This window comes from Engystomops pustulosus, chromosome 5 (genome assembly GCF_040894005.1).
Source record: "Engystomops pustulosus chromosome 5, aEngPut4.maternal, whole genome shotgun sequence".
NCBI lineage: Eukaryota > Metazoa > Chordata > Amphibia > Anura > Leptodactylidae > Engystomops > Engystomops pustulosus.
Window position 1 is genome coordinate 25,254,040 of NC_092415.1, and position 22,853 is coordinate 25,276,892.

The 22,853-nt window shown below is 41.6% G+C and overlaps 1 protein-coding gene across 49 annotated transcripts in view; it reads right to left on the minus strand.

Moving 5' to 3' along the window:
- RIMS2 (regulating synaptic membrane exocytosis 2) overlaps positions 1-22,853 on the minus strand; it is a 443,591-nt gene that overhangs the window by 173,855 nt on the left and 246,883 nt on the right. For 42 of the 49 annotated variants that reach the window (XM_072151364.1, XM_072151362.1, XM_072151350.1 and 39 more), the window contains 6 exons: positions 20,872-21,080; positions 13,212-13,331; positions 8,168-8,267; positions 6,123-6,246; positions 4,581-4,627; positions 1,426-1,538 (listed from right to left, as the gene is read on the minus strand). In XM_072151364.1, coding sequence (XP_072007465.1) covers positions 1,426-1,538; positions 4,581-4,627; positions 6,123-6,246; positions 8,168-8,267; positions 13,212-13,331; positions 20,872-21,080 — 713 coding nt within the window. Of the gene's footprint in view, positions 1-1,425; positions 1,539-4,580; positions 4,628-6,122; positions 6,247-8,167; positions 8,268-13,211; positions 13,332-20,871; positions 21,081-21,220; positions 21,286-22,853 lie in introns of all 49 variants that reach the window. The other 7 variants (XM_072151366.1, XM_072151371.1, XM_072151399.1 and 4 more) reach the window with 1 other exon arrangement.

Below are 22,853 nucleotides of genomic sequence, written 5' to 3' on the forward strand. Positions count from 1 at the left end.
TCAATGTCTAATTTTGGAGCACCACTGTCCATCAGATTCAATAAAGTGGCTTTGGCCCTTTAATAAATGTTCTTAGGGTCTATTTTCTGTCTGGGATTTTTTTTTTAAAGAAAGTCCCCAAAAAGTCTCAAAATTCATAAAAAGTCCCAGCACATAGTCCATCACGGGAATGGAGTAACTATGAGACTTTTCATGAGACTTTTTGCAAAAGTCTGAAGTCATGAATCTGGCTCCTAGCAGTAGTTTGTATGTTTACACCAGATTAATGAAGAGGTCTATATAGTCCTGTGAGACATTTTAGCAGTGAAAAGTCTCAAAAACCCTCAATGTGACTACTTTGAGACTTTTTTACTCCAAAAAATCCCAGGAAAACCAGGATGGAGTGCTGTCTTCAAGGGAGCCAGAGAGAATCTGCCCATAGAAGACGTAGTTAGGGAGAAATAACACTATGCCGTTCTGTTCTGGTTGGTGGCCCAGTTTAGAGAGAACCTGTCACCAGACTTTATCTCATTAAACGACTGGCCTCAGGTAGAGTAGGAAGTGTCCTATCTAGATTCCCCTATATTTTAATGGAATCTGCCCAATGGAACTATTTAAAAATAAAAATCACCTCCAAAGTCATATGAGGCAGTTAAAAACGTCATTGGAAATGCAAGCTACAGACAAAGATCTAGTTTCTACCTATGGCTTTAACAGTTTTTATCTCTGTTTCATATATAACAGAATCTGAAGCCTGATACATTCTGAAAGAAGAGATTAGGAGCTTTAAAATGGCAAAGAATGTTTGTAGGTGATATAGAAATGAAGATAGGGGGCATGTGAAATGACACTCCATCTGCAGCCTCTAAACTTGACTCATCTCAGGAATATATATGACTCTTTTCTGCTTATATGACTTTGCAGGAGTTTTTTTTATAGGTAAATTTCACATGAAATAGAGAATCCTAGAAAAAGGCATGTTATATCTTACCTTAGGGGTTTGGTAGTTTAATGGGGGTAGAATCTATTGATAGGTTCCCTTTAATGTCCACAGTGTGGTCCCCTGTCATCTAAGTAGGCCACTGGTACTTCTTGAGTGTAGCATAACCTTCAGTGTATAGTCCCTGATATAGTCAAAGTTCTCATCAAGATCAGCTTGTTCCCTTCATTTAGGATAACATTGTTTCCCTAAAATATCCACTAATTAGGACAAAGGTGCCCAATGTGGCTCCTACTGGTGAATAGCAAAAAATAAAACTGCTAAAAAGATGTCACACCAAGTCGTGAGGTCATACCAGGCCTGACGGTGAGTCTAGTATGTGGTATCAGTCATATACTATGGAAAGCAGAGATGGATCGCACGGGATTGTGTGTCTAAATTGTCAATGAGGACCACAACACTATGAGAATCATGTAGAGAACACAGCAAGGCTCCTATGTACATACTGAGAGTTGTCCAGACAGGAACTGGGGAACATCACGCAACATTCCAGGGCTCATGGGGGACGTAACGGATATGGAGGGACGGTCCATTTTCTGGGATTCAAAGGAACTGGAACCTTTAAGTTATAAGGAAAAATAGTTTTAGAGAAATGCAGGAATGGGTTTTTTTTTAAGTTGTGACAAGTTTCTTATAGATGAGTAAAGTTGTGCTTAAAGGGGTTTTCCCACGAAGGAAAGTTACACCCTATCCATGGGATAGGGCCTAACTTGCTGATCAGTGGGGGGTCTCAGTGCTGAGATCCCCGCAGATAGTCAGAACGACCCCTCGTCTCTCCTCAGACTAATGGAGCAGACGCCGCGCATGACAGGCCTGCTCCATTAATCTCTACGGAGCCGACGGAGATCGCCGAGCACTGTGCTCGGTCAGTCGGACCCCTTGTTCTTGCGATTTGGACTCAGCACTGAGACCCCCATTAATCAGCAAGTTAGGCCCTATCCCGTGGATAGGGCCTAACTTGCCTTCACGGGAAAACCCCTTTAAAGTGTAACTAAACCTGTGAAGCTAATAATTTCAGAAATAAAAAGAGCTGGTGACAACAGTAACTTTTGTAATGTACTTAATTAAGTAAAAAGCTTCTCTTTTGCATTTTTTCTCCTCCTTCTTTCTCCAGCAGTGAGCAGTGTTTCTGAAAACTTACTTAAAGGAGATCAACTATCAATATCAATCAAGATAAACCAGGGACACTTACTAAAGATCCAGGCACCGTGACTGATCATCTTCTTATATATGTTTTCCATGGCCTCCTTCCTTCTATAATCAACTTTTATAACTATGATAATGAGCCAGATGGGCTCCAGGGGGCGTTACGAGAGCTCCTTTGTCTTCAAAATCTGTTACACTGTCTCCACCCCCATCCCCTGCTCCCTCAGCACTTCATCCCTCTATCTGCCTTATATAATCTCACACAGAGAGAGGGTGCAGTGCTCCTGCACAATGTATCGGCCTGGGAAGCTTCATCAAGGAAGGGCTCTGGTAACGCCCCCCGGAGCCCTTCTGACTGATTAGCATAATTTTAAAGCTTGGTTTTTGAAGGAAGAAGGCCATGAATAACAAATATAAAAATATTACCACGGTCACTGCGTCTGGATCTATGAGTCAGTGTCCCTGGTTTATCATGATGGATTTTGATGGTAGATTTCCTTTAGACCTGTTCACAGAAGATAGATAAGGACGGGGATAAGGAAAAACTCCTTACATACCTAGAAGATGTTTCACATGATGATTTGGCTCTTTAAGTAGATTAATCTATGTGGGGATTGTAAGGAGTTACATCAACATAAACTTTATTAGTTCCTCCTTATCTATCAGCTGTCAGTGTGATACACAAGGGGAAGATGATGTATGTACACTGCTAATGGCAGGAAGAATGTGAGGGGGAAAAGAAAACAGGAACATTTTTCTTTAATAAAGATATATTAAAAAGTTAATTATCACCATCTGTAGTTATCATATATACAATTGTATTTACAGTTTGGTTAACCTTTAAGTCGGACCAGCATTAGGTTGAAGGTAGACTAGTTTTACCCTAGGCTGGTCACCATATGAAATACATAATGGGGAAGATTAATCATAAGTCTCTTAGAGCAGAACTATTCTAGTTGCCCACGGGAACCAATTAGAGCTCAGCTTACATATTCCCAAAGCTGTTTATAAAATTCAAGCTGAGCTCTGATTGGTTTCCATGGGCAACTAGAACTATTTACCTCAGAAACTTGATAAATCTCCCCAAATATGTCTAATAGATACTAATTAGAGATGAGCGAGTATACTCGTCCGAGCTTGATGCTCATTCGAGTATTAAGGTACTCGAAACGGCTCGTTGCTCAGACGAGTATTTCCCCTGCTCGAGATCGAGCATTTAAATAAAAAAACACAGTGAAGAACAATGAAGAATAGAATAAAAACAGTGAACACAGTGAACACAGGATCATTTAAGTGAAAAAGACAGTGAAGAATAGATTACAGATGTTCGGCACATCTGCTTACTTGTCGGAAGACACGCGCGGAACGGCAGCAGGGAGACATCAAGCAGCAGGGAGACATCAAGCAGCACGGGGAGACATCGGGCAGCGGGGAGACATCAAGCAGCACGGGGAGACATCGGGCAGCACGGGGCAGACATCGGGCAGCACGGGGCAGACATCGGGCAGCACGGGGGAGACATCGGGCAGCACGGGGGAGACATCGGGCAGCACGGGGGAGACATCGGGCAGCACGGGGGAGACATCGGGCAGCACGGGGGAGACATCGGGCAGCACGGGGGAGACATCGGGCAGCACGGGGGAGACATCGGGCAGCACGGGGAAGACATCGGGCAGCACGGGGCAGACATCGGGCAGCACGGGGCAGACATCGGGCAGCACGGGGGAGACATCGGGCAGCACGGGGGAGACATCGGGCAGCACGGGGGAGACATCGGCCAGCACGGGGGAGACATCGGCCAGCACGGGGAGACATCGGCCAGCACGGGGGAGACATCGGGCAGGACGGGGGAGACATCGGGCAGCACGGGGAGACATCGGCCAGCACGGGGGAGACATCGGGCAGCACGGGGGAGACATCGGCCAGCACGGGGAGACTTCAGTGGAAGAAGAGAGCGATCCCGGGACAGCGTATCACCCCGACAAGTAAGCAGATGTGCCGAACATCTGTAATCTATTCTTCACTGTGTTTTTCACTGCGTTTTTCACTTAAATGATCCTGTGGTCACTGTGTTCAATGTTTTTATTCTATTCTTCACTGTTCTTCACATCTGCTAACTTGTCGGGAGATAATATACGCGCGGAACAGTGAAGAATAGATTGCAGATGTTTGCATACATCTGCTAACTTATCAGAAGACATTCTTTTTCAATTAAATAACACATTTTATTCCTGAGCCATGGTCCCTTTGAAAATGCTCGGGTCTCCCATTTACTTCAATGGGGCTCGTTATTCGAGACGAGCACTCGAGCATCTGGAAAAGTTCGTCTCGAATAACGAGCACCCGAGCATTTTAGTGCTCGCTCATCTCTAATACTAATAGATTTAAGGATACTTCACTTCTTAATAAGCACTTACTAATGAGGAATACAGAACAATGCCGCCATACAACTTACTGGAATCCTGGGGGGCATGTGTGCTATCAGGTATCCTGGGGATATCACTGGAAGGAGAGTTACACAATGATGAGACATCAGGTCACAAAGAAAACACTACAACAGCACATTTATATAGACATCTAGTGTTCATAGTCCATATATTATGAACCAGAATATAATCCAGCTGCTCAGTTCCTCCTGCTCTATAACATGCTGTCTGCAGATAAGATCCTATGTACAGTAGCCCCAGCTCCTCCTGCTCTATAACATGCTGCCTGCAGACAGGACCCTATGTACATTATCCCGATCTCCTCCTGCTCTATAACATGCTGCCTGCAGACAGGAACCTATGTACATTATTCCGATCTCCTCCTGCTCTATAACATGCTGCCTGCAGATAGGAACCTATGTACAATTTACGCAGCTCCCCCTGCTCCAATACATGCTGCCTATAGATAAGACAGTATATGCTATCTGCTCTGTTCATCCTGCTCTGTAACATGCTGCCTGCAGCTAGGTCACTATATGCAGTTTACTCAGTGCCTCCTGCTCTATAACATGCTGCCTGCAGATTCGTCACTACATATAATCTGCTCAGCTCCTCCTGCTCTATAATATGGTGCCTGCAGATAGGACACTATGTACAATCTGCTCAGCTCCTCCTGCTCTATAACATGCTGCCTGCAGATAGGACACTATGCACAATATGCTAAGCTCCTCCTGCTCTATAACATGCTGCCTGCAGATAGGACGCTATATACAATCTGCTCAGCTCCTCCTGCTCTATAACATGCTGCCTGCAGATAGGACACTATGTACAATCCGCTCAGCTCCTCCTGCTCTATAATATGGTGCCTGCAGATAGGACACTATGCACAATCTGCTCAGCTCCTCCTGCTCTATAACATATTGCCTGCAGATAGGACGCTATGCACAATATGCTAAGCTCCTCCTGCTCTATAACATATTGCCTGCAGATAGGACGCTATGCACAATATGCTAAGCTCCTCCTACTCTACAACATGCTGCCTGCAGATAGGTCACTATGTACAATCTGCTCAGCTTCTCCTGCTCTATAATATGGTGCCTGCAGATAGGACACTATGTACAATCTGCTCAGCTCCTCCTGCTCTATAACATGCTGCCTGCAGATAGGACACTATGTACAATCTGCTCAGCTCCTCCTGCTCTATAACATGCTGCCTGCAGATAGGACGCTATGCACAATATGCTAAGCTCCTCCTACTCTATAACATGCTGCCTGCAGATAGGACGCTATGTACAATCTGCTCCGCTCCGCCTGCTGTATAACATGCTGCCTGCAGATAGGACGCTATGTACAATCTGCTCCGCTCCGCCTGCTGTATAACATGCTGCCTGCAGATAGGACGCTATGTACAATATGCTCAGCTCCTTCTGCTCTGTATTAGTATGTTTAATCAAGTTCTTTCTTTAAAAGCTGAGAAATATTGGTCAACAAATATTGACCGTATGAACGCAATTAACAAATAGAAAAAAAACATAGATAGATACAACATCATAAAACCAAAATGTACTCACCCTATCGGTCTGGAGACCACTAATTCTACTTGTGCCTCAGGTTTGGACTCCAGAATTATATTGTAAACTTCTTCAAATGTAGCGCCTTGTAAAATCCGCCCATTCCATTCTAAAACTTCATCACCTAAGATGAAATCACCAACATATTATTATATTATAGGACTCTGTACAAGGACTCTCAGCACTCACATTGGTGTAGAACAGAAACAACATACAAGTTGGACTAGAATGCTGAGATGAGGGACCAATTATATTATCTGTGTGTAGTTCCTATAGGGGATTTATATAGTAAAACCTTTTACAGAATTGGAAAGGGCTAAAGGTTTTCACAAACAGCGCCACAACTAGTCCATAGGTTTGTTATTGCAACTCCTCACTTAAAGGGAACCTGTCATCAGAAAGTTCATTTTTACATGATGACAGGTTCCAATAGCCTCTGGCATGTGGATTTAAAAAAATGTCTTTGTCGTCCATTTGAATAATTCCGCTGCTTTTTAATTGTTTCTTTAACATTCTTGAAGTGTTCCATTAGAACACTGCCATAAGAACCGTGGGAAACTGTCATCAGGAGGCTCCCCATGTTCATATAGAGAATAGTGTGCACATTCCCAAAGAGTTTTTATAGTAAAACTGTCTTTTTCCAAAAAAAAAAATAAGTTAGATGAAAGTTTCCCTTTCTGTATGCAGAGCAGTGTCCCTAGTCCTATGGGAGTGGCCAGTGAGGAGTGGGACAGACATGTATGAGCCCTGAGCTTCTCACTGACTCCTCCCAGGTGACTAGGGACACTGATCTGCATACAGAAAAGTACATTTTCATCTAACTTATTTATGTTTCAGAAAAAGACGGTTTTACTATAAACCAGAAAAAATGGGGGAACCAGAAAAAGGGCTCTTAATGACAGGTTCCTCCCTTAAAATAAAATTTGAAGCCCATTCCATTTAATTCCCAGACACACCCTTATTTTAAGGGTGTCAGTGTGATCGCCTCTGGACTGCAGGAAGTGTGGACTATAGGGTGCCACAATGCACTGTAGCTGGTTCTTCATGGAGCCCCATCGTGAGCAGTTCACACCTGGTGCTCGGTGATGCCGCTTACCCCAATTATCGTTAACCATAAATGAACAGGTGAGACATAAAGACGCGCACCACTGTTTTTCGAGATTTTGATAAAAATACTAATGAAATCATTCTGGCTTTATTGAAACATCCACAGATACAGCAAAATGACAGCGCGCTGAGAGGACGGCTCAGATAAGCTCGGATACACCTTACAGTAAGGATTGTAAAGGAAATTAGCAACATAAATCATCCCCGCAAGATCCAAAGTGCTCAGTGCTCGAAAATGACATGACTGCAGGAAGGGGCGATAAAGTGATTTATTCAGACTGACAAATGCACATTGCAACCCTCAACTCTGAACGCTGCAGACCTCTTGAGAGGGTAATAATGACGTAAATGGCTCTTTGATGACCTCTCCTTGAATAGGATGGAACTGTGTCTTACTGCAGATGGGAAGACATGGGATGGTAATTTTCAGAGGCTGTGCCACCACAATGGGGAGAACAATAGAATCTTGGATGAAGGTCATGTAGCCCATTATAGGGACAAGACATTTGGTAATACAATCGCAAAATTTGCTCTTGGTTTACCAAAACCAATGGCCCAAACATGTAGAGTGACTTAGCGTTGGTATCTCAGGAGACTTAAACTCGTACCCTAAATTTCCTAATGAATTGAGTCACTGCTGCCATTCCAATAGAACTCATTTACGTTTTTTTAGGATGGCGGATGTTGACAACCAATTCATATGTACCCAATTATGGAGTATGAGCAACATTGAAGGGGATCCATCTTCTGAGAGTAGGTCCTGCTCTGGAGGACTCAACACAGCCACAAAAAATGAGCACCTACTACGTTTGACCTACATATGCCGTTCTTCTGAAACTACATAGGCTAGAGAAGATGAATCACTCTACTTAGCTAATCACCAAATAGTCCAAAGATTTTTAATATCCTATAAGTCTAGTTATGAAAGGGGGAAATACCTGGTCGTAGTCGTCCAACAGTGTCCGCCAGGCTTCCTTTCTTCACTTTGGTGATATAAGCGCAGAGATGACCAGACTCTGACATTTTGCCTCCTACAACCTAAAATTGAGAAACACTAAATTATACAACGACAGTACAACATCCTGAAGAAGTTTGATGACACTTGAAAGGTTTCTGGTCTTCAGACCTATATCCGTTAGGGTTCTGGTGTAGAACCTTGAAGCTATTGACTGGTTTGGTATGTTACTTGGTGAACCCTTATGTTAGATTTTGAAGACCAAATTGCTTCTACTGGTGAAGTCTTTAAGACTGTCCGAAGGTACATTTTACGTTTCTTCGGTCAAACCATGAAATAAGAGGGTTGGAGGTCTGTTCATTGGTTGTGTCTTTGTTTCCAAATATTGTCAAAAAGGAAGCAGGGAGAGAAGCAAGGATCCACCACGTATCTTGGGAAAGAATGAGATGTATATGTGTGTAGGTACAAATGGAACTTGGATCTTTACATTAAGGCTTGTTTATCACCATATCAAGGGATTCAATGATTAAAGAAAGTGAGCAGCTTTCAGAGGGAAACATATTTAGAACAGGAGGTCATGATCCAAAGCTGCAGAGCTGGAGGCTCCAGGACACTTGAGGATGTTCTACTTTTAGACGGGGGGCTGTTATTCATAAAATACCCCATCAGCACTCGCTATGGAAGCATATACAATAAAAGAACTCAGAATCCTGCGGAGATGCAGGAGGCTATTATGAATAGAAGCAAAGATCAAATAGCAGAGGGTCTGTGGTTCGGCAACAAAGAGAAAAATTGGCAGATTGCATGTGCCAAGCGAAGCTTTTATGTCTTCAAATGCTATGTTTCTAGGTGTTAAATTATTTCTGAGGAGACTGACACATTCATTTGTGCGGCTCAGGACTGAGGACGTGTCTGTTTTAGAACATGTATTTTGTGCTAAAGAAAATTCAGAGTGAAGAGATTCCCCGGGAATCGTAACGGCTTTCGGAGCCAAATCTAGAGGTGCGACTCAATGAGAGAAACATTTCAGATTTCCTTCAAGTGAACTTCACTTCAATGACTGTTATTAACATATTACATGCCATAGTGATGGACAGCGTGTAGGATGCACAGGTCGGTAATGGGTAAAAGAGTTGACGGTATCGGTGGAGAATACGGGCCTGGAATCTTCCCAGTTACCTTCACTTTCTACATGCAGCCCTGGTAAATCAACTATGGTAATTTTTTTTATTTATGTCTTTCCCCCATAATCTTTACTAAATTGTAATGTTTCAGAAAACCAAGGGCTAAAAGTTTAAAGAATCTACGATCAAAATCCATCGTGATAAACACTTACTTACAGATCCAGGCCCCATGACTGTGATAATCTTCTTATGTTTGTTATCAATGGCCTCCTTTCTTCCAAAATAAATGTGAAAAAATATGCTAATGAAGGGCTCCTGTGGGGTGTCACCAGAGCCCCTCCATGCTGCAGCTTCATAAACTGTTAAACTGTCCCCATACCTTGCTCCTTCTGCACTTCCCCCCTTGCTCTGCCTAGGAGGGGAAAGTGCCTACAACATGGAGAGGCTCTGGTAACAACCCACAGATCACTTATTAACATAATTCAAAAAGTTGATTTTAGACGGAAGGAGGGCATAGATAACAAATATAAGAAGAATACCACAGTCATGGTGCCCGGATCTATGTGTAAGTGTCCCTGTTTCATTATGATGGATTTTAAATTCCTTTAGGGGAAAGCTCCCGCCAATCTATTAAATCTGTATTTTCCTATGTAGTTATCCAAGGTTGTCCCAGGATGTAAGGTTGCAAAATTACATATCTGAATATTTCTGTAGGTAATCGCTCAGGAGGGAAGAGGGGGCAAATGTTTTTCTGCAACATGGCCGCCATCTTGGAAGTTCCAATACTAACTCACGGGCAGGTGGTCATGTAACATATCAAAGAAGTCCAGAAATGTCTCAGAAATGGATTGATGTAACCAGCTCTATAACATATCGGGTAGTTCAAAAGTTACCAACACAGAACGTCACAAAAACAACAACAACGCACGTTCCCCGTGATGCACAGCTATGTGACGTGTTGTCCCTGGTGCTGAACACAGAGCTGAATGGATCCAATCATTATGAACCAGCATGAGAATCTATGGGGAATCTTTGTGAATCACTAGACATATTGCAAAACTGATTGGAGCAATCGAGACAATTCTGGTCTTCTTTGACATGCTAGATGACCTCCATCCCAAGGATCCAATATGGCGGCTACCAAGACATAGTCTAAAAGATAGGACCCCTCACCCATTATTCACTGGGATATTCAGAATGTATGTACTGACAGTACTCCTTCATAGATCAGAGGAGTAACATAGCAATATGTCCAAAATAAAGCTTCCCATACCATAGGGAAAATCAACAAACTATTTTCTAGCTGTATGAGAACAATTTTACACCCGATGACCAAGCTTATTATGTTGCATTTTGCCCCGAGCTTGAGATCGCCTTTCTCTGCTGACCTTGCTATGTCTAAATATCATCTCAATGAAATATCATTTCGTTTTTCAATGAAATATTCCACCAAACTGTATAAAGCCGATTATCGGAGCTCAGAATGAACAGCACTTTGGTAATCCATAGTATTTTATAGGAAATTAAGCTGTACATCTGAAATGCAGCCAGGGTGTGCCCATATTAGGAAAGTGATAGTAAAGAAAATCTATTACTACAGGGAATATAACTAGGGAACAAAACCAGGCAGCTGTCTAGGGCGCCTTTGCCGAACGAGGCTCAAGTCTATGGAGCTCATTTGCTAAGGGTCGGAACGCCGCACTTTCGTCGGGGTTCCCGAATATTTCTGATTTGCCGAATTGCCCCGGGATTTTGGTGCACGCGATCGGATTGTGCCGCATCGGTGCCGGCTTTCACGTGACAGAAATCGGGGGAGTGGCCGTCGGACAACCTGGCGGATTCGGGAAAAACACAGATTTTAAAAAAGAATTTGTGTTGCAAGATCGGCACTCACATGCACCGGGACAAAGAAGGTGAACTCTGCGGATCTTGGAACAGCAGCGACACCTGCTGGATATCAGCCGCACAGACCTTAGTGAATCGCGCCGGACCCGAATCAGCGTCGGACAACGCGCTGCAGGATCGCGACAGGACTGGGTAAGTAAATGTGCCCCTATGTCTTGGACACCAAGGCTTCGTTCACTGCATTTGACGTCCGGAACCACTGATTGGCTGCAGTTGTATCAAGACTGTATCGGGCAGAGAATGATGGGCGACTAAGTCGGTAAGTATTTTTTTTTTTGTATTATGTTAACCCATTCTGAGCTGAGGTATTTGAACAATGTTGTACTGAAAATTTTAGTCGACCAGACTTTTAAAGGTGTGTTCACAAGGGTGTAAATTTGATACGAATTTGTGCTAAGGAATTGGTATTGGTTTTCTGATGCTGATTTTGACCCATTTTTAAAACATCCTAACATTCATCATAGAATCCGGCAGTAAAATAGGTCAAGTTTTTGGGAGATGGATGCGGCACACATTTATTACACAGATATATAAGTGTCAATGTGAACAAATTGTAACCCTAAAGCCCCTTGCCCATGAGCCAGGTCGATCCAAATAACTTGCTTCGTTTTTTTTGCGGGATTTACCGGACCGAACCTTTAATCATTAAAATGGACTCGGCTTGTCTGTTCAGCTGAGGGTCTTTAGTCTGGTAAATCCTAGATGCAGGGAGCAATTTTGTCGTACCAAACTTGCCCAGACTACATTTTCCTGCAACAATCCCGGAAACTTTGGCTTGGACCAGGTTAAAAATTGACAGATATTATGTTATGTCCAACCAAAAGAGTGTACCCCTATTACTGTAATATCTCCCCTGTAAATTATGCTGGTATACCCAAGATGTCATATCTCCCTACCACCCTGGATCTAATGGGGACAATATTGGTTTTTGGGCTCTGTCCCACTGTTCCACCCGGTAGGAGGTATGTGTTGGGACATCAATTCTGCCGGCAGAGTTGATTAAAGCGGTGGGATGGAGGCAAAATAAAAGGGGGAGCTGCTTGGGGGGGGCACAATAAGGGGGGAACTGCTTGGGGCGGCACAACAAGTGGCGGAGCTGCTGGAGGGGGCAAAATAAGATGGGGAGCTGATTAAGTGGCTTTAATATGGGGAGAACTGGGAGCACAATATAAGAGGGGGAGGTGAAGGGCACTAAGGGGGTAATTATACTGTGTAGGGATGGAGTTAGAACAGGGCAAAAGATGTGACTTTGGTCCCCACAATAAAATTCACATTTTTTGTCCCTCTTACTCTGCTAGTTGGGAGGTATCCAGTAGACATGTTTGCCATTATACTATAAACATTTGAACTTCCATTTGCAGTCGAGTTTTAGGAGCATGCACAAAACTTCTCAAAAATTTATTAAGGCAGAGGATATTTATGGGAAGTTATGGAAAGTAGGTACATTTTAGGTTATCAGGTTCCAGGTTGCGGCATCAGATCATTGAAATATTAACCATAAATGCTCCTTTTGTGCATCGGAGCCCCAAATTATTAAATTATATTTTTGGACTGACTCCCTCCCTTTTGGGTAGGTCACACCCATTGCTAGTGACCTGAACACCACATGAAATCACATATAAAATGGCTGCAAGTGGGAACTTTCCAGCAGTTTTCATAGAAACCAATCAGATTCCACCTGCCATTTTGCAGCAGGCCTTTTGAAAATGACAGAAGCTTTCTGATAGGTTGCACTTGGTTTCACTTTCACTTTGGAACAATTTTATATAAATCTTACATAAGATTGGGTTATAACACTATGGTAACAATAGTATGCTCTGACATGTTGCTCACCAGTCACAAGGGTGACTGTTTCAAGCTAAATCTGCCTTTACTGCCTATAGCAACCAATCACAGCACAGCTTTCATGTATTGTTACCATGGAAAATAAAGCTGGATTTATTTTTAAGAAAGTTTTCAATATTCTGCCCCCTAGTGGTCACCGTTTATAGCTCTTACCTTCAGTCCGAGCATTGCACCAGAATCTCGGGGAACGCTCCCATCTTTTAACCGCTTGTTTAACAAAACGCGGCCAATCAATCGGTCGCCATCTTTGGACGCTTGCCATGTCACCGGGTGCTGATGTGTCACATAAGAGAAATCAGAGATAAAGGTTAATCACAGAGAAAGAGGTCATGCGCAGTTTTCCAGGTGTTGTCAGAACAGAGTCATTTTCGTAATATTTGCTGGGATTTGTAGTTCCACAACGGCTGGTACACTGTGCATAAGCTTTGTCTACAGGAAGCGCAGAATCAGCTATAATCAGAGTCAATTAAAGAAAGTGCTAGAAATACTGCGCCAAATAGCTCAGACATCCCGCACGGGGGCAAAGGCTTGAAGATTTTGATTTACAAATGCAGATTTTTTTGTGTAATATTTGATAAAATACAATAATTCAATTTTGTCCAATTAAAACTGAAATTAAAACTAAAATACATAACTTATCGTGTACAGACTGCACACTCACTATTCTGATGGAGTCTCTGACTGTACTTTTCTAATCCTGAGTTACATTGTATTATACTCCAGAGCTGCATTCACTATTCTGCTGGTAGGGTCACTGTACAGACATGACATTACTTATCCTGTACTGATCCTGTGTTACATTATTTATTATACTCCAGAGCTGCACTCACTATTCAGCTGGTGCAGTCACTGTGTACATACATGACATTACTTATCCTGTACTGATCCTGAGTTACATCCTCTATTATACTCCAGAGCTGCACTCACTATTCTGCTGCTGGTGCAGTCACTGTGTACATACATGACATTACTTATCCTGTACTGATCCTGAGTTACATCCTGTATTATACTCCAGAGCTGCACTCACTATTCTGCTGCTGGCGCAGTGACTGTGTACATACATGACATTACTTATCCTGTACTGATCCTGAGTTACATCCTGTATTATACTCCAGAGCTGCACTCACTATTCTGCTGCTGGCGCAGTGACTGTGTACATACATGACATTACTCATTCTGTACTGATCCTGAGTTACATCCTGGATTATACTGCAAAGCTGCACTCGCTATTCTGCTGGTGCAGTCACTGTGTACATACATGACATTACTTGTCCTGTACTAATCCTGAGTTACATCCTGGATTATACTGCAAAGCTGCACTCACTATTCTGCTGCTGGTGCAGTCACTGTACATACATGACATTACTTGTCCTGTACTAATCCTGAGTTACATCCTGGATAATTCTCCAGAGCTGCACTCACTATTCTGCTGGTGAAGTCACTGTGTAGATACATGACATTACTTATACTTCACTGATCCTGCAGATGGTGCATCCTGCATTAAACTGCAGAGCTGCACTTGCTATTCTGCTGGTGCATCCGGCATTATACTCCAGAGCTGCACTCATCATACTAACAGCTAGAAAAGATACTCTTGGCTCTGCTACATCTGCTTTATCATCAGTCACATATAAACCCAGACAATTTAATGATGCTGCAACAGCATTGCACTCAGTTTTGTATAAATCATGGCACTCTCTTCTTTAAGTGACTCTCAGGAAGATTTGTAGAAAAGCATAAAAGAAAAAAACAGAAGCCAAAATAACGCAGTGATTACACAAAATTTATGGTTTTCATCGGGAGGTTGTAAAATCTTCTTCACATGACGAATTGCCATAATGGAGTTGATATTATAATTGCTGTATTTATTATCGGGATATGGGAATTTCAATGGATAAAACTGACATTATAGGACGACTACAAGACAGGAGATGGGACAATTCTAGTGAATGGACTGCAGGAGTTTAGTGGATAGATTAGAGACACATAATAGGACAAGGGGCCAGGCTCAGGATACTATACAGAGGATATTATTGGGCGTCAGAGGATAAAAAAAATGGGTAAAAATCACCAAAATACGGTAGAAATTGTAAAGCTGATGAGCAGGTAATGGAATAGCACAGCCCATCCTCCACTCTATGAGAAATTGTGTAGATGTCAATCCTGTCTTTAAGATATGCATAATCAGCGTCTAAGTGCACTGGAGGCAGGTCCAATTTTCTGTAAAACATGCCCCGCCCCAATTGCACTTGCAGGTTGACTATGATATCAATAAGAAAATATTCAATATTCAGTTGCCACAATGGTGTCTCTAGTATTGGTATTAATTAATAGTATCTGCTATTAGGTGCATACACTATTATTGGCATGGGAATAATTTTGGACCCTTTAAATAAGACCAATCATTTGTCATAACAGGACACCTTTTATTTCAGAAAGACCATGACATATCTGATCCACCAGAAAGTAATGGGTGAGGGACCTACCTTTCTGGTTATATCCAGAACATGGCACCATCTTCAAAGCTGCCATATTGGATGAAGGTCAAGTATTTTCAATGGGAAACTGGTCATGTAAAAGATCAGAGAAGACCAGGATTGTCTCAGACATCGATTGCCACAATCAGATCTGCAATATCTCCTGTGGTTCAATATCTATCAACACAGAGATTCTCTGGGGGTTCATGTTAACTAGATCCAGTGCCTTCACTTCTGTGTTCAGCACCATAGACGACACATCACATAGCTGTGCTTCACAGGGAGCATTAGATTTTGCTTTGTGGCAATCGATGTCTGAGATAATTCTTTGATCAGCTACTTGACCATCCGTTTCCCATTGGAAAAACTTGCCCTCGATCCAATATGGTGGATTTCAAAATGGCCGCATAGCCTAAAAGATATGCCCCTCACCCATTACTTACTGGGTATGCAGGTATGTCATTATTACTTTAGTGCCCTGGGCCTTCTGATTCGTCATGTACTTTAATTCTCTATCAATTCTGAATCTCTGTATTGTGCGGTCTCTCTTTTATTCCTCCTAGAAATTTGGGTGTTACCAGTTGGGGTGTCCATACACAATGTAACCTGTCCTAATCGCTGTGCAAGAAATGTGCTAGGGAATGGAAATGCAGAGCTGTACATTAATTTCTGGAGGAATTACAGAGGAACCGTACAATGCAGAGAAGAGGTGCTCCAGAATTTTTACTTATGGTAAGTATTTACTTTGTTATAAAATAACTAATGCTGAACCTGGCTCACTAATCTCTCAGGGGCGATCACCGGGGCGGGAGCTGGAGGGGTACAGTGTGTTCCCACACATCTATCAGTCTCTAAAACTAAATTACGGACAAAGGTACAAAAACAGACACTGATCCCCTGCAGCTGCAGCATACAGGGTCATTGCTCAGGTATATACTGTATATATAAACATACATGGGGATCGCTGGATCATAATATCTCCCCTTTAAATATCTCCTGACCTATCTAAATCTGAGAGTGTTAAATAACGGGGTTATAACCTGAAGGACTTTGGAGAGTGGGAGTAATTATAACCATCCAGCAGCGCGTCATTATTCCACTAAATAGCTTCGAAATGTGACTCTGCGGCTCCTACCCTTTTATTTGCATATATCAAGTATGTTATTTGTGTTAGAAGGATCCGCGCTGCACTATGGGGCACATCTACGGTGTCCTCCACCGATAAGATGGGAATGGTGTTGTCAGGGAAAGCAATGGTACCTATAAATCTACCATCAAAATCAAGCATGACACCGGGATTGTGGTTATCTTCTAAAATTTGAGCTGCTTCCTTCTCAAAATAACTTTTAATATTATTCTAATGAACCTGAAGGGCTCTGGGGGGTGGTATTACCAGAGCCCCTCTGTGTTGTAGCTTCACAGGCTGTTGCAGAAGTGCTGAGGGAGCATGGGGGGAGGAGTGTAACAGCCTGTGAAGCTACAGCATGGCGAGCTCCAGTAACTCTCCCCCAAGCCGTTCTGGCTCATCAGCATCATTTTAAAAGTAAGTGCCTATGAAGCTAAAGCACGGAGGGGCTCTGGTAACAACCTACAGAGCCCTTATTAGCATACTTCTAAAAGTTAACGCATACTTGCTCCCGGTTTTGGCATTGCTCCAGCACTTCTATTTTTCAGGCCGAAATTTGAGAGGGTTTCACTTTCACCAATAAGTGGCCCTCCGAGGACCAGGGGAATTTCACTTCTATTGAGCAGTTGATGTCACTTCCTCTGTTGTCCCCTGGTCCGAGGGGGGGTCTATCCCCTAAAACCCCAGCAAGGCAAAAGTGATACAAACCAGAATTGCTGGAGCAGTGCAGACCCGCAGAAGGTGAAGTATGCTTTCCTTTTTTTCCAGCTTTGAGGGCAGATTTAGGACACTAAACCACCGGTTAATAGGAACCTGTCGGTGGTTTAATGCCCAAAATCATCCTGACAGATCCTCTCTAATATAGGAAACCATGCGTCATACCCCAACAGGTCCAATATTGAAGACTTAGCCAAAGGATTGGTGAACAATACCTGGAAAACTCCTTTAAAAATGGATCCCAAGTTACATATTATCCACGTACTGCCGTGGAGGGTCACAGAAGACACTTTGTGTATAAAAAAATGCCTTAAATAATTCAACATCAATCCCTTTATTGGACCACATAACAGCTGGGTCCCTCTGGGAAGGTGTAGGTAGCTGCCCTTAGGAAGTGACCTGCAGATATAGTATTTTAAGCTTCTAGGAAAATTAACACCATGGGCGACAATGTCCAAAAACAATCTCATGAATAATGGGGTCATCCATGTGACATTGAAAATATATAATGAAGATATTAAAAAAATATATCAAGTACCTGTGTCTTACACAGCGCACCATCTGTCAGGTCATGTGACTGCTCAGGAGAGACTATCCCCAATCCCACCAGGAGACAGACTTTCTGATCACTCAGCAATATGTCTAACATATTATATGATAAGATATTATATATTATATAATTATAGTATATAAAATTATATATAATTATATTATATAATATTGTGTCAGTGGGAACAAATATCATTTTACCTGATGATGGGGAAACATTTGGTCACAACGTGGGAAATCTATCTATCCTATTTATCTATCTATCTATCTATCTATCTATCTATCTATCTATCTATCTATCTATCTCCTATCTATCCTATCTATCTATCTATCTATCTCATATCTATCTATCTATCTATCTATCTATCTATCTATCTATCTATCTATCTATCTATCCATCCATCTATCTATCTATCTATCTATCTATCTATCTATCCTATTTAACTATCTATCTATCTCCTATCTATCTATCATCTATCTATCTATCTATCTATCTATCTATCTATCTATCTATCTATCTATCTATCATCTATCATCTATCTATCATCTATTTCTCATGCCTATCTATCTTAAACATTTACCCAGAAGACACTGGTTTGATGTGCCACAGAGGACTCCACGATAACCAACTTACCTGGTGACCCATGGCTAACCTTGGCTATAGTATCCTTTCCCTCTGTAGTTGTCTGTTACCAAAGAACATCATTCAATATTTGCTATTATATCTGCCTATAGTACACTATGAGTAGTAACATCACTGAACACACACAATTCCTACAATACAGGGTTCTTTGAAGGTTCTTGGAGAGGAAGAATTGTACAGGGCCAGTCAAATGTCCCAGGACACAAAAGGGAAAATGATGCATCTAAATACCCAGGGGCGTAGCTACAGGGATATCAGCTGCTATGGGGCCCACAGTGTCAGGAGGCCCGGCTTCTAGGGAATTGGGTGTATATTGGGTGTAATTATGCTGTATGTGTGTGTATATACTGTATTTGTACATGTGTGTAAACGGTGTATGTCTGTATATGGTATTGTATGTATTTGATGTATGTGTGTATATGTGATGTGTATATGCTGTACGTATGTGTGTATATATATATATATATATATATATATATATAGTGTTTATATACTGTGTGATTGTAACTCACATATGTGAGTATATAAATATGTATATTTATTAAAGGGGGAAGTCTGCGATAGGGCCCCGCCTCTTCTTGTTACAGCCCTGTATATACCTAAGCAACTAATAGTTGAGGTAAGTATCTTTAAGGCTGTATCTGGAACATGGCCGTCTCCTTGATTGCCCCCGTACTGGATCATGGCCAAGTCATTTCAATGGGAAGGTGGTCATGTTGCATATCAAAGAAGAATGTTCTCAGCAATTGTTTGTAATATAATTTGAGGTTCACAAGTTTTGCATAGGGCGATTATTCATGAACTAATATACAGGGTCATTTGGATTAAGTACCTTCAGCTCTGCAATCAGCGCCAGGGACAACACATCACGTAGCTGTGCATCACAGGGAACGTTCCCAGTTCTTCTTGCGACTTTCTGTGTTGATAACTTTTGAACCACAAGATGTACAGAAAATTCTAATTTTTGAAAAATCTAATTTTTGAAACAATTCATGACCACGTTCCCTCTCGAAAACTTGCCTTAGATCCAATATAAAGGTTTATAAGATGGCAGCCATGTTTTGTACATAGCGTAAAAGAAGGGCCTCCTCACTCATTACATGCTGGGGTATCAGATATGTCATTTTGGCTTTCATTTTCTCAATAAAAATGTGTCCTGGGATTCACCCTGTAGATTTCTTGGTCTACTTAGACAAAGTCTTCTGGTCCTCATGGAGCCGTTACAGTCACCTGACAGACCCAGTATTGTGTGTATATGAGACGCGGGACATGATATAGATGGATACTGAACTTTCCATACCTGAATGATGTCATTGTTTGGTTAATTTTTTTATTAACATCATAGTTTACTTTTCATTTTCTCTTAAGGAGACCCTAAAATTAGTTTTTGACTGCAGTCAAAGCCAGAATACCAACGCGTGGGCCGAGTAACGGGATACATAGATTTTGTGTAATCACAGTCGCTTCATTAGCCGAAGACTTCACATGTTCATGCTCCGTGCAGATTCCACATACAGAGAGAGCACATGAAGAAGACAAACACAGATATCATGGCTCCCGACACGCTAAAAAAAGCAAAGAAATGAACAAGGACCAACACGGCACAAACTCAAACCGCACAAAAAAAAAAAAAACACTATGACGACAAATGAAAAGGACGGACATGACATGAAAGTGAAAGGGAAAAAAGAAAAACAACTTTTCTGTACAAACAGACCCAATTTTTTTTACATTAGTTAATACTTTTTTTTTTTTAAATGTATTTTATATTTTGTCTCGTATGGGTTAAGGTGGGAATTCACGCTAAAAATCAGCCGAATCAACTGTATCCTTCATTGCAAATCAAACTTTCTGAATGGAGAAGATATCGCATTCTAGAATATGCAGTGAGATGGAAAGCAAAATTTCTCTGTGCCTGACAATTCTCATTCTTGCATTGCCAGGAATCGGCAGTACAAGAACGTGCTGTTTTGTGTTGTTACTTTTTTGTTTTACTTTATGTTCATGGTTTTTTTTTTTTTGTTTTTCTTTTCTGCACCTTAAGAAATACTACAGTGTCTAGAAAACGGAGTGCGGAGCTCATTCAAAGACAGCAGATGCGGCTCTCGGCTGCCAGCTAGGGCCAAAAATGTGCAGGGTGGCTTGACGTTGGCAGATGGCTGCGCCATCGTACTGCAGTCTTCGAATAAGCCCCCTGTCTCGTTGTATAAAAAAAAATGTTTTAATTCAATGAGTGACAGAGAGCAAACGAAGACCAAATGAGCAGATCCAAAAAAATGCAGGCTTCCACAATGTCAGTACCTTCTCACTATGGCTATGCTCCTCGTTTAGGGTGGTGCTACTACACGTATCTACCCCAGAGTCTTTTATCTGAGGCTCTGACCATTCCAAATCCTCTTCCAATGAGTGGGCTCCAAAGCACACCATTTTCTTTTGCCTTTCAGACAAGGTGTTAGAATCCGACAAAACTGCCTGCTCACTAGTTTTTCTTTTTCCCCTTTGACTGTCCCCTACAAGTGTGGGATAAAAAAAAAAAGGATATATATATAAAATAAAGGAAAAGAAAACATGCATAGGTAGAAATAAACGAAAAACAAAGGGAGGTGTGGATGGTGAAGGAAACTGAATGTTAGGGCCCCGCATGTCTCACCAAAGACATTGGGGATGCCTCGCTGCTGTGCCAAGATGTGTGCTCCATCCAATACTCCATGTCACCTGTGAGGGTCAGACAGAGAAGATAGAGTGGTAAAGAAAAGATGAGGAAAGATCAGACAAAGGTATAACATGACAGTTCTCTTATCATTCTGTCCTGGGTTCCGCTGTTCTTTCTGTGAGGTGTGCAATGAATTGGTCTCGCCACAATACCCTCTGAGCAAGGCCTAACACAATACATGAGCGTACGGCAAACATATGATATATAGTAACACATTATGCACATAAGTACAGTATAGCATAATATAACACTCAATAAGGGCTCACATCCTGTAACAGGAACAGAAAAATGGAACATATATCAGAGAGGGATATCTTTCGTGATTAGAGCAGGGGCGTATATGCTGCTATGGGGCCCGCAGTGTCAGGGGGCCCCGTCATCTGAACTGACACACTAATGAATGGAACATATGCACTATTATATACATATTTTAATGCAAAATGTGCAGCATAATATGTATATAATATTTATGTGATGTATATATGCTGTATATATCTGTCATGTGTATATGGTGTGTATACTGTATTTGTGTATTTATGCTTTACATCTGTATATGGCATTGCTCATGAGTGTGTAAATATGTGTATGAATGAAGAACTGTATGTGTATGTATATAAGCATATAAATGTGTATATATAAGTGTATACATTTGTGTAACTGTAATTCACATGTGGGACTATACAAATATATATATTTTTTAAGCAGGAAGGGGGCCCCATTCTTAAACTCGCTATGAGACCTTGCCTCTCCTAGTTACACCCCTAGATTAGAGATAGGTGAATCATCCAAGATTCTCTATGCCAAATTTTTCTAAATAATTGGTTTGGGGCAGAATCAAATTGATCCGAAAGTATGTTGCTCCAATGGTTCTAGAATGTGGTATATGACCGCCCCTCCCCCTCTATTCCTCTAAAACATCGATTTTTTTTTTAATATAAAAACTTATCTCATTTCTTTCATTTTATACAAATGTTCTCAGTACATTTCGGGTCAGCAACCATTGATCCTAACCCAGATTCTACCGTTAATGAAAAAAATTCATAACTAAATAAACTAAATGAATAAGGAACTTTTTTTCTTAGTAAAAAAAAAAAAGTGTTTTAGAGGAGTAGAGGGAATTACCGTAAGCCACAATTGGAGCAAAATCAGATTGTCTGATGCAAATCATTCAAAATGGGAAAATCAGCAAATTTATGTTGTATCTACAACTCCACAGCATCAGCACCCAGTGCACCCCATTGACCACTACCAGGTAACACTGATTTGTGTTTTCGACTTCAACAGTTTTCGACTTAGGACGTAATCTGTGACGCAGATGTAAATATTTCATTACACATAATATTGATAAATTATTCAGGTCATAAAACACACAATCACATTGATCATAAATAGCAAGTAAAACTCTTCTTCTGCACATGGCGTTGTGACATATATTACGCACGAAAACTCACCGGCGCAATCATGCAATAAAACTACAATGAAGATGTTGAATGACAAAATAAAACACAAAATTGAGTCCTTAGTAATACATTAGGACCTGTGCTATGTATAGTACACAGACATTGTGTGT